This window comes from Ascaphus truei, chromosome 18 (genome assembly GCF_040206685.1).
Source record: "Ascaphus truei isolate aAscTru1 chromosome 18, aAscTru1.hap1, whole genome shotgun sequence".
Classification (NCBI taxonomy): Eukaryota; Metazoa; Chordata; class Amphibia; order Anura; family Ascaphidae; genus Ascaphus; species Ascaphus truei.
The window spans coordinates 10,264,333-10,279,511 of NC_134500.1; the positions used below are offsets into that span (position 1 = coordinate 10,264,333).

Below are 15,179 nucleotides of genomic sequence, written 5' to 3' on the forward strand. Positions count from 1 at the left end.
GGTAGAGAAATTTCGGGCGCAAAACTGGGGCAAGGAATCTGTACTAGTTTGATGAAATAAATAAAAAATCACTGGTAACCAGATACTTCCATTGTTTTATTTATTTATTTTCCAATAACGCTGCCTATGGGTCCCCCTTTTCCACTGTCACAGTTACACAGGGCTAGTCTTTACTCTAGACAAATGATAAAAGGGTACAGTATGTCCATGTAACATATGGGGGTGCTATTCATGTTTAAATGGGACATGTAAGCAGGAAATCTTGGTTAGATTGACAGAGCCGGAGAGTAAAGGCAGTACCTTATATATCAGTACCTTATATCAGGACCTTATATCAGCTTATTGTTAGGCTCAATAGACTGAAATTTGAATTGAAGAAATAATTGTAGTTGCATTTGGTTTAATATTATTTGTGTGTAACTTTCGGTTTTTAAAGGTGGATGCTAAACATCAATATTTCAGTTTGTGTATAAGTATGTAGATATTTTTTGATACTGTTATTCTGCTGTTTAATATAATATGTATGGAAAACCCGATAAAAAGATCAATGAAAAAAAACAACAAATGTGGTATAATAAAGGTGTTTGTTTTTCACGTATTTATACCGAATATATATAAATAAATAGTTTTTGGTACTGATGTATAGTCCTCCTCATTTCAACAAGAGCCAATATTTATCTGCAAGCAAGTGGTGCAAAGCATCGTCAGGCCTCCATTGTTAATACACCTCCGCAGTGTCCATCACACATGTCCTTCTAGAGGTCTCTGCTTATCACATGTCCCGTCAGGCATGGCCAGAGCAGCTTGGGGCATCCTCTCCTTTGCTGCTTCACTCACACCTTTGCTATTCAGCTGAACGCCGTCCTTCACTTTTCTATGCAGAAGAGAGCGGGCTAGGTGCTTTCCAAAGCGACTGTGACTCAGCGTGATGTAGAAGGTGGCCTTGTTGAGTCTGTAGTAGTAGAGGAAATCCACCATCATCAACGAGAGGACCAGAAGTCCATAGACTCCAATGCCAAGCAGGCCGAGCGGGCTCCTGTAAGAACATCGTGAGAACAGGTGCTGTCCACAGAGGAGCATGAAATTGACCGCACACGAGGGCCGCCTGAAACACTTTTTCCTGGTTATTGTAAACTCTTAAAACTCATTTGATCTTTGGACTTTCCGTTTAGATTTCCTCCTTCTAAGATACTAAGAAAAGAGCATGCCAGCCACTGTCCTCATGGTGAACCTCCATTAGAACCAGACTGACCTTTTTTCTCCGTTTAACCCTGATGTTTTTGTAAGGCCCAGGGCAGTGGGTTTTCAACCTTTTTTTGCCTGAGATCAGATGCATTGTAAGGATCCCCCAACCCTCTCTAATAGCGCGTCTGATATCAGATACATTGTAAGGAACCCCAACCCTCTCTAATAGAGCGTCTGATATCAGATGCACTGTAAGGAACCCCGACCCTCTCTAATAGCGCGCCTGAGATCAGATGCATTGTAAGGAACCCCAACCCTCTCTAATAGTGCGTCTGAGATCAAATGCATTGTAAGGAACCCCAACCCTCTCTAATAGCGCGTCTGAGATCAAATGCATTGTAAGGAACCCCGACCCTCTCTAATAGCGCGTCTGAGATCAGATGCAGTGTAAGGAACCCCAACCCTCTCTAATAGTGCGTCTGAGATCAAATGCATTGTAAGGAACCCCAACCCTCTCTAATAGTGCGTCTGAGATCAAATGCATTGTAAGGAACCCCGACCCTCTCTAATAGCGCGTCTGAGATCAGATGCAGTGTAAGGAACCCCAACCCTCTCTAATAGCGTGTCTGAGATCAGATGCAGTGTAAGGAACCCCAACCCTCTCTAATAGCGCGTCTGAGATCGATACATTGTAAATTCTTCTGTATTTGGTACAGTTTGGTACAATTTTCAAATGACCCGAAAATTGCAGGGAAACCTTTAGGGGTGTCCGGGGAATAGGGTTGCCAGGTGTCCAGTATTGAAGCGGCTCCTCCCACCACGCTGACGGCTCCCACCACGTTGACGGCTCCTCCTACCACGCTGACGGCTCCTCCTACCACGCTGACGGCTCCTCCCCCCACACTGGCAGCTATTTGGACACTCTGTCCAGTAAAAAATGAGAGGTAATACTGGACGTGTATGTGTATAGCCTCTCTCTCTGGACATAGTGACCTGACCGGCTTGGGGGGCCGCAGGATTTCCCTGATCAGGGAGAGAGCAGGGCTGTTGCTAGGGGGCTGGATGGGTTCCTCTGTCCTGATTGGCTGCTGCTGGGTAATGCAGCCAATCAGGAGGAGCTTGGAACAGCGTGGAGAGGTGAAAGTGGTGTGTGTGTCAGTCTGTGTGTGTCAGTCTGTGTGTGTCAGTCTGTGTGTGTCAGTCTGTGTGTGTCTTGAGCGCGTTGCACCTTTTACCATTGTGTCCAATATTTTTTGAGAAACCGCCTGACAACCCTATCGTGGAACCCGGCTGCGTGGGGGGAGGAGCTGGGGGGGAGGAGCCGCTAGCGTGGGGGGTAGGAGCCGCCAGCGTGGGGGGAGGAGCCGCCAGCATGGGGGGAGGAGCCGCCAGCGTGGGGGGAGGAGCCGCCAGCGTGGGGGGAGGAGCTGCCAGCGTGGGGGGAGGAGCTGCCAGTGTGGGGGGAGGAGCCGCCAGCGTGGGGGGAGGAGCTGCCAGTGTGAAGGGAGGAGATGCCAGCATGGGGGGAGGAGCTGCCAGCGTGGGGGGAGGAGTCACCCACATGGGGGGATGAGCCGCCAGCGTGGGGGAAGGAGCTGTGCGTGAGGGGAGGAGGAGCTGCCAGCGTGGGGGGAGGAGTGACCCACATGGGGGAGGAGCCGCCAGTGTGGGGGGAGGAGCTGCCAGTGTGGGGGGAGGAGCCGCCAGTGTGGGGGGAGGAGCTGCCAGTGTGGGGGGAGGAGCCGCCAGTGTGGAGGGAGGAGCCGCCAGTGTGGGGGGAGGAGCCGCCAGTGTGGGGGGAGGAGCTACCAGCGTGGGGGGAGGAGCTGCCAGCGTGGGGGTTCTACGGAGGACAGTTGGGATTTGAAGCTGGAAGTGTTAGGGAGTTAGTCACAGGGCTCAGAGAGTGAGCGATGCACACATTGACATGAATGTAAACATGGAGATGTAAATAAATGATTTAAAGTGCCCAGTTGTGCTACGCTTTCTTCCCGCCCCTCCTTGGGCATTATGGTGAAGGTTTCCCATCTAATTATTCACCAAATAACAGGCAGATTTGTGGAACCATGGAAAGGGGGATCTTACACCAGGGGGGCTCAACTGCAGTCCTCAAGCCCCCCCAAACAGGTCAGGTTTTCAGGATATCCCTGCTTCAGCACAGGTGGCTCAATCAGAGGCTCAGTCTTTGTCTGAGCCTCTGATTGAGCCATCTTTTCTGAAGCTGGGATATCCTGAAAACCTGACCTGTTGGGGGGGGGGGGGGGATTGAGGAGTGGAGTTGAGCCCCCCCCCCCTCCTGCCCTACGCCATGGCTTAACCCGCTTATACGGTAGTACCTGTGTAGGGAAGGCGTGAGCGCCTCGGAGAGATTCACTTTCATCAGCATCTCGAACCCTGCCAGGCTGCAGCAGTGTTTCAGGGAGTCGTTCCCTGGCCGGCAGCAGTACATGTGTTCCGGGGGGTCGCTGAGACGCGGGCAGTGGAACCCCGAGTGATGAAGGTCCCCTTGGCCTGGGTAACCCTCACACACCCGGACATTAAAGGCGGAAGCTGTAAGATCAACAAAGGCTAAAGCTACTATCCGCAAGTAATCAAACGAGAGCTAGGATGTAACGTTAGGCAAGGCCCAGAATTATTTCACACGTCCTATACAGTAATAGATATACTCTATCCTGTTTATATTGGACTTCCCAGCCCTGTGGCGTTCCCTTGTGCCTATTCCCATCTGCTTGGAATTCTTTGATTGTATTTACCTAAAATACTTCTGCTGGGAAGCCGTCCCTTGCACCTACTACTCTTTTTCTCCGAGAAAGTACAGTATTCCCTCCTGCCTTCCTCGTGCCTGTAAGAGATTTTACAAATGCTATCATATCCCCTTTCTCTTTGCTGTTCTAGGGCAGGGGGTGCTAAACCCCCCCCCCCCTTCCCCCCAACAGGTGAGGTTTTCAGTATATCCTAGCTTCAGCACTGTTGGCTCAATCAGTCACTGCTTCAGCACAGGTGGCTCAATCAGAGGCTCAGTCGAAGTCTTCGACTGAGCCTCTGAGCCACCTGTGCTGAAGCTGGGATATCCTGAAAACCTGACCTGTTTGGGGGGGCTTGAGGACTGGAGTTGAACACCCCTGTTCTCGGGTATACAGTTCCTGGGTGTATATACCCTTCCTCTGATGGGATCTACAGGCCGTAGAATTATCTCCGGATTTTCGTGCTAGTTAATTCCTTCGGAGACCGGCACCTGGAGGAATACATATTTGATAGATTTACTTTCGGTATATGTTCTTGGGAAATAATGACATTTTAGTGGCTGCGTATGTATAGCGACTTGTTACCCTGGATAAATATTCTAGTCGCCTTTGGAACTGAAGCGGTTAAACCCAGGAGGACTGCAGGGCCAGACGTTTTAAATCAAAGCCGCAAAACCCATTTAATAACATGTAACAGGAAATTCACTTACTGAGGGATGTACATTTATTATACAAAAACTATCCGCAGACTCATTACCTAAATCAGCAGGACGTCACAGAATAATGATTAATAACCACATCCCCCTCTACACAGGGCTTTTTATTTCATTAACAAGGAGAGGGGGGGGGAGGAGAAGGAGAGGGGGGGAGGAGAAGGAGAGGGGGGGGAGGAGAAGAAGAGGGGGGGAGGAGAAGAAGAGGGGGGGGAGGAGAAGAAGAGGGGGGGGAGGAGAAGAAGAGGGGGGGGGAGGAGAAGAAGAGGGGGGGGGAGGAGAAGAAGAGGGGGGGAGGAGAAGAAGAGGGGGGGAGAAGAAGAGGGGGGGAGGAGAAGAAGAGGGGGGGGGAGGAGAAGGAGAGGAGGGGGGAGGAGAAAGAAAGGGGGGGAGGAGAAGGAGAGGGGGGGAGGAGGGGGGAGGAGAAGGGGAGGGGGGGGGAGGAGAAGGGGAGGGGGGGGGAAGAGAGGGGAGGGGGGGGAGGAGAAGGGGAGGGGGGGGGAGGAGAAGGGGAGGGGGGGGGAGGAGAAGGGGAGGGGGGGGGAGGAGAAGGGGAGGGGGAGGGAGGAGAAGAGAAGGGGAGGGGAAGAAGAGGGGGGGGGAAGAAGAGGGGGGGAGGGGAAGAAGAGGGGGGGGGAAGAAGAGGGGGGGAGGGGAAGAAGAGGGGGGGGAGGAGAAGAAGAGGGGGGGAGGAGAAGGAGAGGGGGGAGGAGAAGGAGAGGGGGGGTGGAGAAGGAGAGGGGGAGGAGAAGGAGAGGGGGGAGGAGAAGGAGAGGGGGGGAGGAGAAGGAGAGGGGGGGAGGAGAAGGAGAGGGGGGGGAGGAGAAGGAGAGGGGGGGGAGGAGAAGGAGAGGGGGGGAGGAGAAGGAGAGGGGGGGAGGAGAAGGAGAGGGGGGGAGGAGAAGGAGAGGGGGGAGGAGAAGGAGAGGGGGGAGGAGAAGGAGAGGGGGGAGGAGAAGGAGAGGGGGGAGGAGAAGGAGAGGGGGGGAGGAGAAGGAGAGGGGGGGGAGGAGAAGGAGAGGGGGAGGAGAAGGAGAGGGGGAGGAGAAGGAGAGGGGGTGAGGAAAAGGAGAGGGGGGGAGGAAAAGGAGAGGGGGGTGAGGAAAAGGAGAGGGGGTGAGGAAAAGGAGAGGGGTGAGGAAAAGGAGAGGGGGGGAGGAAAAGGAGAGGGGGAGGACAGGGAGAGGGGGGAGAAGGAGAGGGAGGAGGAGAAGGAGAGGGGGGAGGGGAAGGAGAGGGGGGAGGAGAAGGAGAGGGGGGAGGAGAAAGAGAGGGAGGTGGAGGAGAAGGGGAGGAGAAGGAGAGGGGGAGGAGAAGGAGAGGAGGGGGGAGGAGACGGAGAGGGGGGAGGAGAAGAAGAAGAGGGGGGGAGGAGAAGAAGAAGAGGGGGGGAGGAAAAGGAGAGGGGGGGAGGACAGGGAGAGGGGGTGGAGGACAGGGAGAGGGGGGGAGGACAGGGAGAGGGGGGGGGAGGACAGGGAGAGGGGGGGGAGGACAGGGAGAGGGGGGGGGGAGGACAGGGAGAGGGGGGAGAGGGGAGGGAGAGGGGGGAGAGGGGCTCTTTGGAAAACCAGTTGACAAGCCTTGCACTAGACCAGTGTGTCCCAACTCCAATCCTCAAGACCCCCAACAGGTCACGTTTTAAGGCTATCCCTGCTTCAGCACAGGGGTTTCAGTCAAAATGACTGAGCAATAGATTGAGCCAGCTCTGCTGAAGCAGGGATATCTGCAAATTCCCGAGCTTGTTACTTTTTCTAAGAAAATAATAAATAATTCGAACTTGTAACAATTCTCCCAGGAATCTATTAAAGTTGTATCGTTTTTCAGTATTTAAATCACTTTAATAGCTAAATTGCTTTAAGGAAAAAGTTTCTCAGCAATATCACTGCATGTTTAACCTTCAAAACGACTTATTGGCTTGCATAGAGATATCACAAAGAAATGAAGGAGAATCCTAGAGGGTCCTGCAGTGCATTATGGGACAGGACCTTCCAGACTCTTGTTACAGCAAACTATTTAACAGTTAAATATGTTTCATTTTGCTCTCTGAGGCCGAGGTCCATAAAAGGGTGCTAAACTTTAGCACCCCTTTGTGGATCTTGCTCCCTTTATCAGGAAGAGAACTAATATGGGTTATGAGAATGTCATGGAACAAGAATCACATTCCTGCCCGACCCCCCTTCTGCTTGTCAGCTCCTTAAGTTCAGCTGCAGGCATTGGCTCCACATACACACACTGTGCCTGTGTAACATGCAACAATGTTGCATTTTTTGCCTCTGAGCACATAATCAGTGAGCTGCTACTGCAGCTTCTCCAGTCCTCCCAGTTAATGGACTTTCCCATGTTCTCCCCTGTCTTTTGCTGACAGTTAGTGCAGTCCCACTCAACCTTTAGTGTGACCCCTGCCCCTCACTTTCTTTTCCACCCTAGATTACAGTGAGTACAGACCTGTCTGCATCCACCCCTGGTAAGGCCTTTCTCTCTTACCATAGTCTAACCTCACAGAAGCATCCCACATAGAGAAGCACTCTCTGCCTACATTACACCCACAAGTTCCTGTGTTTTCTAATCCAGCAATAAAATTAAGAAAGACATTAAGGACTTGTCATGCTTTGGAAGAGGGAGGACATGAGTTGAGCTTACTGGAATCATTCACACATCATTCGTGACCCTGGTTCCAGGAAAGTAAGAGAGAGACCGTGTATTAGAGGTCTACGCAGAAGCTATCACTCACAGCCTTCGTGCTACAAAAGTGCAGCTCTACACAGCTATACAGCAAACTGCTACAGCTTTCTGCAAAACAAGCAGCAGTTTAAACAGAACAGTAAAACAAAGACCTGTGTTAGGGAATCACACAGGAGCTACTACTCAAAGACTTTATGCTAAACAGAATAGTCTCTGCACCCCAGGACAAGCAGCAGCTTCACTCTGCCAGACAGGGCAGCAAGCTTTATACAGCAAACTGCACACAGCCTGCAACCTTACAGAGAAGCAAGCAGCTTACACTGCACGAGCAACCCTGCACACAAGGCAGCAGCTTTGCAAACAGACTGTACACACAAACCTAATTGCCTTTTTCTCTGTCTGAGTCCACCCGCTGCTCGGCCCCACAGTGAGGAGCCAACGGACACCTGTAAGTACAGCTACCCCAACGCTGCACGCTGCAGGACACCGCTCGGCACCATCTGAGACAGACGCCCTACGCTGATAAGGTAAAAGACCGCACGCCACACGCACTGGCAAAAGGCCTACACACACCAACAGCATGGCAGAACTCAGAGCCTCACCAGACATCACGCAGGAAAGCGATCTCTCAGATACAGAGACCGCTGCGCATCTGCAACAGGCGCAGGCAGGCGCAAGGCCCAAACGGACAGTCACACTGACACAAAAGGGCCGCGAAAAATATGAGAGCGACATTGAAGCGCACCGCGCTAAATTAGAGTTGGCCTGGGAAACAACCACACTGGGAATACGCAATGTCACTAGTATTGGCAACTATGCGCAGCAGCTCGAGCAGGCAATAACGCAATTAAGGGCTGATCACTCGCGTTATCAAGAGCTATCAGAGGCATACGTTACTTACCTGACCAGGGCCAACACCAGCGAAAGCCTGCAAGAAAGAGACTTACAGAGCAACATTGACCTGGCACGACACAGCCGCGTACGTACCACTATCACGGAGGCTGAGAGTAGGAGAAAGGACCTTTTGCTGGAAACCGCATCGCAGCGCTCAAGCGCATCCAGACACTCATCAAGGTCAGCAAGATCAGTGCAATCTCACGCGTCTAGCGCAAGCGCGAGCGCTACCAAGGCGCGAGCCACCGCAGAGGCCGCACGTGCCAGGGCCGAATATGGTCGAAGAGAGGCAGCCGTAAGGGCAGAAAGAGCCAAATTAGACGCGGATCTAGAGGCACTCAATCAAGAGAAGGAAGCCGCTGCCGCCATAGCCCAAGCCGAAGTCCTGGAAGCAGCTGCGAGACAGGACGGCGGGGAGCTACCGTACAGACGGATAGCCTCAGAGGATCCAGCCCAACGCACTGAAGACTACGTAAGGAGCCTCTTCAGTGTAAACACCAGCGCACCATCTCAACACGGAGGGAGCGACACCACAGACAACGAAGACTCGCTAGGACCACGAGGAGAAGACGTTGCTCCGTCAATGGCACACGCTGCCTGGGATAGCCACAGCCGCAACAGTGATCCACACGCCAGAGCGCACACGGATGCACCACAACAGGCTCGTAATCCAGGTACACCCACGCGGGAGAAAACAGCCCCTCACACTGGCCAGCAGCCATCACGCGTTCACGCAAAGGAAGAGGCGACCGCACGGACCGTCCCAGCAACTACCTCAGAACGGGGCAAACGCGCCGACGTCTCAGGTCTGACAGACATAGCCAAGTACATGATCCGGCGCGACTTGGTGCACGCAGGACTCATCAGCTTCGACGACCGCCCTGAGAACTACCGGACGTGGAAGTTCACGTTCAAAGACGCAATCGACAGCTTGGACTTCTCAGCAAGGGAAGAGCTCAACCTGTTAGTCAAGTTCCTGGGGAACGTATCCAGGGAGCAAGCGCAGAGACTTCGGACGGCAAACGCGCATCAACCCCAAGTAGGTCTTGACCTAGTGTGGGAAAGGCTAGAAGAGACCTATGGCAGCCCTGAAGCAGTCGAGGATTCGCTCTTCAAAAGAATCGAGAGCTTCCCCAAGATCACAAGTAAAGACTACTCGAAGTTACGAGATCTTGGAGACCTGCTGCAAGAACTGGAGTCTGCAAGGAAAGACCATTCCTTAATAGGTCTCAACGCCCTAGATTCAGCTCGTGGAGTGAGACCCATCCTGGAGAAGCTACCCTTCAACCTCCAAGAAAGGTGGCTTTCACAAGGTTCCAAATACAAAAGGGAGAAGCAGGTTGTCTTCCCCCCATTCTCATTCTTCGTGAGCTTCATCTGCGAAGCGGCAAAGACAAGAAACGATCCCAGTTTCATCTTAGGTGCGCAAACCACATACAGTGCAAGCAGCCCGAAGAACGAGAGACCAGCGACGAGATATGGTAACCCCCAAATACCCATCTCGGCCCGCAGGACGGACGTGCCTCCCACGGCCCAAACTACTCCCGATCAGTCGGTCGCCGGAGACAAGGAACCAAGGGACCCAAACAGGGAATGTCCCATACACAAGAAGCCACACCCACTCAACAAGTGCTTTGGGTTCAGGATGAAGTCCCTAGAGGAACGCAAGAGGTTACTTGGAGAATTCGGAGTTTGCTTCAAGTGCTGCGGTTCCACGACCCATCTAGCCAGGGACTGTAAGGAAGAGATCAAATGCACAGTGTGCGAGAGTGACAAGCACGTGACAGCGTTACACCCAGAGGCGATGACACTCCACCAACTCAAGAACCCATCCTCCATAGCGGAGCATGGCGGGGAGAAAGAAGAAGGAGAGCCAACATCCGTCACATCTCAGCGCACTGAGGTTTGCGGAAAAGAAGGTGACAAAATGTCCTGTTCCAAAATATGCCTTGTCGCAGTGCACCCCCAGGGACAACCTGAGAAGGCTATTCGGATGTACGCAATCCTCGACGACCAGAGCAACCGATCACTGGTCAGGTCAGAGTTCTTCGACATGTTTAACATACAAGATGGTGCCTTTCCTTACACTCTCAGAACGTGCGCAGGGCAAATGGAGACCACAGGGAGAAGAGTGAACGGCTACACCATATGCTCAATAGACGGCAAAGTGAACATGCCCCTTCCCACACTCATCGAGTGCAACCACATGACCACAAACAGGGACGAGATACCCACACCAGACGTGGCACTCCATTACCCCCACCTCAAAGGAATAGCCAACCACATCCGGCCGGTGGAACAAGACGCCAAGATCCTGCTGCTGCTCGGTAGGGACATCATGAGGGTACATAAAGTCCGTAAACAACACAACGGACCCCACAACGCGCCATACGCCCAAAGACTCGACCTAGGATGGGTGATAGTGGGCAACTCGTGCACTAACAGAGAGCACGGGCAAGACTACGTTGATGCCCGCAGAACGGAGGTGACAGAATGTGGACACACATCTCTCTCTGAACCATGTCTTGGCCATCTCCAAGTGACCGAAGGGCCAAGTGAAGAGGAAAGACAAGGTCATACCCCTGAGACCAACAAAGACATCCTCACGCCGATGGGATGCGACAATGGCTTAGGATGCTCAGCAGTCCAGACAGCCAAGGATGATGAGTCGACTCCACCGAAGGAAGAGAGTAACCTCCCAAAGGTGACCGATAAAGGGATCGTCCTAAAAACAACAAACAATCAGACAATACTCCCGCGAGCAAGGGCACAATTAAGACGTACAGTTGTTCCTCTCCACAGAGTATCAAGCAACAGAGCAACCAATTGCCACGGCTGGCATAGCCGCAAAAGATTGCGCCCCACAGGCGAAGCCACAGTGTCAAAAGGACTGTTCGTTCAAACACGTAAAAGGGGACAGTTGCAGAGACATTTCCCAAAAGGATTTACAAGGACAAAAGAGACTGTTCTTCGTCATGTCCAGGGAGAAAACAACCTCCCGATGGCAGTCAACAAAGAAACACAAAAGCGTTTCACCAAACTACGCGGAGATGTTCTCGTGCAAGAGAAATGTACCGATGAACTACGGTGCACAGCGTTCCAGACAACAAGGAACGATGACAAACAAACACCATCAAGGGAAGATAGAGGATTCCCGAAGTTAACAGTCAAGGAGCTCTCTAAAGACGGACTAAGCAGTCGGGTGACTCCGCTACCATTCCGTTCACCAAGGAGGCGCTTCCCAAACAATGGAGAACATGCCATCTCTAGGCTCACCTCGCACCTCTGCGGCCTACAAAGAGAACCAGAGACCAACAACAACTTTGTGGTCTTCATCCAGAAGATATTCTTTACCGGCCACGAAAAGCCAGCACCTCTAATGGAGGAAGGCAAAGAATGTCGGTACCTCCAATCACCTGGGGCCTACCACCCTCAGGAACCCGATCAAATCCGGGTAATGTTCAACCCCAGTGCTCAGCTTCAGGGAGTCTCCCTGAACCACGCCCCCTTTATTGGATTACATTCGACAACCAGTTTTCCAGGGACAGTAATCCGCTCCCACAAGGAGCCAAAGCCCTCTCCTTCTGCCAAACGCCAGGTGATAGAGCGACAGACTACCACGGCTGGTATACCTACAAGGGGATACACTCTGTGGGTGAAACTACAGAGACAAAAGGACTGTTCTCTCACAAGACTAAAAGGAAACAGTGCCAGAGACTTTTATACAAAGACATTGTGGTGCAACCAGCAAACCTGGAGCTGTGCATCCACCCTGCATCCTTTGCCAAAGAACCTTGGCCAAGGGACCTTGATACCAGTGATACCGGCCGGTGTCACATCGCTATGTGGACATGGACTCTTGCATTGTTTGAGAATGTGATGTTATCTTTGTCATGCATTGCACATATGTTCCACATATTCCAGTTATATAGTGGTATCCCCAGATACCAGACGGGGAGTGTCATGGAACAAGAATCACATTCCTGCCCGACCCCCCTTCTGCTTGTCAGCTCCTTAAGTTCAGCTGCAGGCATTGGCTCCACATACACACACTGTGCCTGTGTAACATGCAACAATGTTGCATTTTTTGCCTCTGAGCACATAATCAGTGAGCTGCTACTGCAGCTTCTCCAGTCCTCCCAGTTAATGGACTTTCCCATGTTCTCCCCTGTCTTTTGCTGACAGTTAGTGCAGTCCCACTCAACCTTTAGTGTGACCCCTGCCCCTCACTTTCTTTTCCACCCTAGATTACAGTGAGTACAGACCTGTCTGCATCCACCCCTGGTAAGGCCTTTCTCTCTTACCATAGTCTAACCTCACAGAAGCATCCCACATAGAGAAGCACTCTCTGCCTACATTACACCCACAAGTTCCTGTGTTTTCTAATCCAGCAATAAAATTAAGAAAGACATTAAGGACTTGTCATGCTTTGGAAGAGGGAGGACATGAGTTGAGCTTACTGGAATCATTCACACATCATTCGTGACCCTGGTTCCAGGAAAGAGAAGGAGCGGCTCAGTGAGTAAAGACACTGACTCTGGCACTGAGTGTGAAGCGATTACAATCTTTACAAACATTTCCAGGATACATTTGAAAGTGATTTAAAATACACAATGTTATCAGTTAGAACTATTATACTTATGTGTCGCCTGACTAATAATCCTTCATTATTTCTTAAGAGACATCCATCACCCATTAAACATGTCGGCGTCGTATGTTGCATTTGGTGCTCTGCCGGAGAAAGAGAAGAAGAGAAAGGTGTTGTGTTTAAGAGGATGCTGGTGCTACCTGTGCAGAGGTACGGGAGGAGCAGCAGAGCAGAGAGAGACAGGTTCGTTGAGTCCATCTGCTTCCTCTTCTCAGGAGTTCTGCTCTCTGGACATTGTCTTTGGGCAGCACTGGATGGCAAAGAAAGATACAAAGAGACCACAAACTGCATTATCTTTTGCATTCATTACCTGTAACAATAAACAGGAATTAAATGCCATTAAGGCTTACCACATGAGCAAATACATTGTATTGTTCCAGGTCAATTAGTTCCTTTCCCAACAGTGCCAGGAAACCCGGCAGCTTATAATTTGGGTATTACAGTACATTTAATTCTGTTACACCATCAAGTAGGACACAAATACAACACACACACACACACACAACATTGTTTCCTCCCCATCTGATTTTTAAATAACCCATTGTTGGCCATTCTGGCACAAAGAGGTTAAGAGTTCTGAAAAAGTGTCTTTTTCTGCCCTGGATTGCTTTGCAAACAGTAAACGCTGTAGCATATTAACCATAAAAACCGCTGTACAATTTAGGCAGGTAACAATGAAAGGGTATTAGCACTGAGAGCGTTTAACACGGACGCCAGGACTCACCTGTGCTAGGGAGGAATACGCTTAGCTCTGTCACGCTTCATCAGCTTCCTGGACATGACCTTGAGACAGATGACCTACACGATCCTTCTGCTCAGTAACCATGTTCCGTTGTCAGAACAAAGAGGCAGATTCTGTTCTCCAAGGCGTCTCACTTTCTTTAGAAATGATCCGTTTACGGTTTTTATCTTCTGTAAAGAAGTTTATCCATAGGCCTCCCACGGCTATCGCGGCCTCAGGACTGTTTCTCGTCTTCTTTCTAAGCAGATGGGCCCTCTCCTTTTCTCATTACTGCCGAATGCGGAAACTTATGGGCAGGGATGGCCAACGCCAGTGCTAAGAGCTACCACCAACAGCTCATGTCTTCAGAATAACCCGGCTTGAGCACAGGTGGCTGAGTCAAAGAATCGTCTTCCAACAGGTTTCCATGTTTGGGAAAAATGTTACCATGCCACTGTCTGTCCAGTTCAGCTAAGGTCAGAGGTCGATAATAAGGATGCAGGAGTCCAACGCATGAGAAACCCTAGAAGCCTTTAATGCAGGGAACCTGTTTGTGCATCTGCATAAGGATTAAGCACAGCTTCTTTTCTTGTGTCTCCGGGGGATTGTGTTTAGGTACCAATGTGATTTACACGCATGGAGTCACTGTGGGGATTGTAATTCAGCTCCAGCGCCTCTATTTTATCTTTAAGCTTTCTATGGCTGTGTATGTTATGTTCTCTTAAAAGATGATCGATGAAGCACTCACAAGAAGTTTTGCGTGTGTTGTATGTTCTGCCTGGCGTCTAATGCAATAACTGCACTTTAACAGGGATCTGGCTTAGTGATGTAATTGATGGTTACTTTCCACTTGCAGGCTGCCTGCCCCTGATAATTACCCCTCTGGGACACATAGGTAAGCGGAATGGACCCAGGTTTCCATCAGTACAGGAACACTCCTCGCCATGGCAACCTGTGGGTTGCCGAAGTGTAGCTGCTCCGGATGGCGCCCTTTGGCATGTTTTGGGAATAAGTGTTTTGTGGTCTTAGATTATAATAAAGAAATAGAGAGACAAAAATAGAATTTGTGTGCGCTGAGCACGCGCATTGTAAGTGAAACTTATTTTGTCACTGTTTTGTCACAGAGATGGTATGTGTGATCCTGATGTTTTTAATTAAATCAAATAGATTTGAGAGTATAATTTATTTTTGTGTTAATTTCCATACTATCACTTGGAATAGATGATATAATTGCTTATGATAACTAAAGATACATATACAGTACTTTGGATTGTAAAGTATCTAAATGCCGTAACTCTAAAAAGTCTTTCAATGTAAATCATAAAAATCACAACACAATTTCATTGACAAAACCCAAAGAAATTTAATTTATAACGCTATATTATATTAATCTGTTCTATGTTTACACACCTGACATGTTTTTCCCTTCTATTTTATTACTAGCTGATATACCCGGCGTTGCCCGGGATGTAAATCCGTAATAGATAGTATTATTTATAAATCGTGGAACAATAGGTTGAGTATTTGTTGGAAAGGTTGGATAATAATGTTGAAAAGAAAGATGGAAGAAAATGTAATGCGATGTTGTA

General features: G+C 50.4%; 2 protein-coding genes across 2 annotated transcripts; one reads left to right on the forward strand and one right to left on the reverse strand.

Moving 5' to 3' along the window:
• Positions 1–83: 83 nt before the first annotated feature.
• Positions 84–13,176, reverse strand: LOC142468855 (protein shisa-like-1a). Its single transcript, XM_075575478.1, is given in 4 exon segments — positions 84–1,036; positions 3,522–3,735; positions 13,010–13,127; positions 13,129–13,176. Coding segments are annotated over 4 exon segments (675 nt in total). The 3' UTR covers positions 84–741.
• LOC142468854 (uncharacterized) lies at positions 6,789–15,177 on the forward strand. Its single transcript, XM_075575477.1, has 2 exons — positions 6,789–13,052; positions 14,447–15,177. The coding sequence occupies exon 1, from the start codon at positions 7,908–7,910 to the stop codon at positions 12,099–12,101; it is 4,194 nt and encodes a 1,397-aa protein (XP_075431592.1). The 5' UTR covers positions 6,789–7,907; the 3' UTR covers positions 12,102–13,052; positions 14,447–15,177.
• Positions 15,178–15,179: the final 2 nt, after the last annotated feature.

Bases quoted from the DNA above. Each gene is read 5' to 3' on its own strand.
- LOC142468854 (XM_075575477.1), top strand. From the start codon at position 7,908: ATGGCAGAACTCAGAGCCTCACCAGACATCACGCAGGAAAGCGATCTC.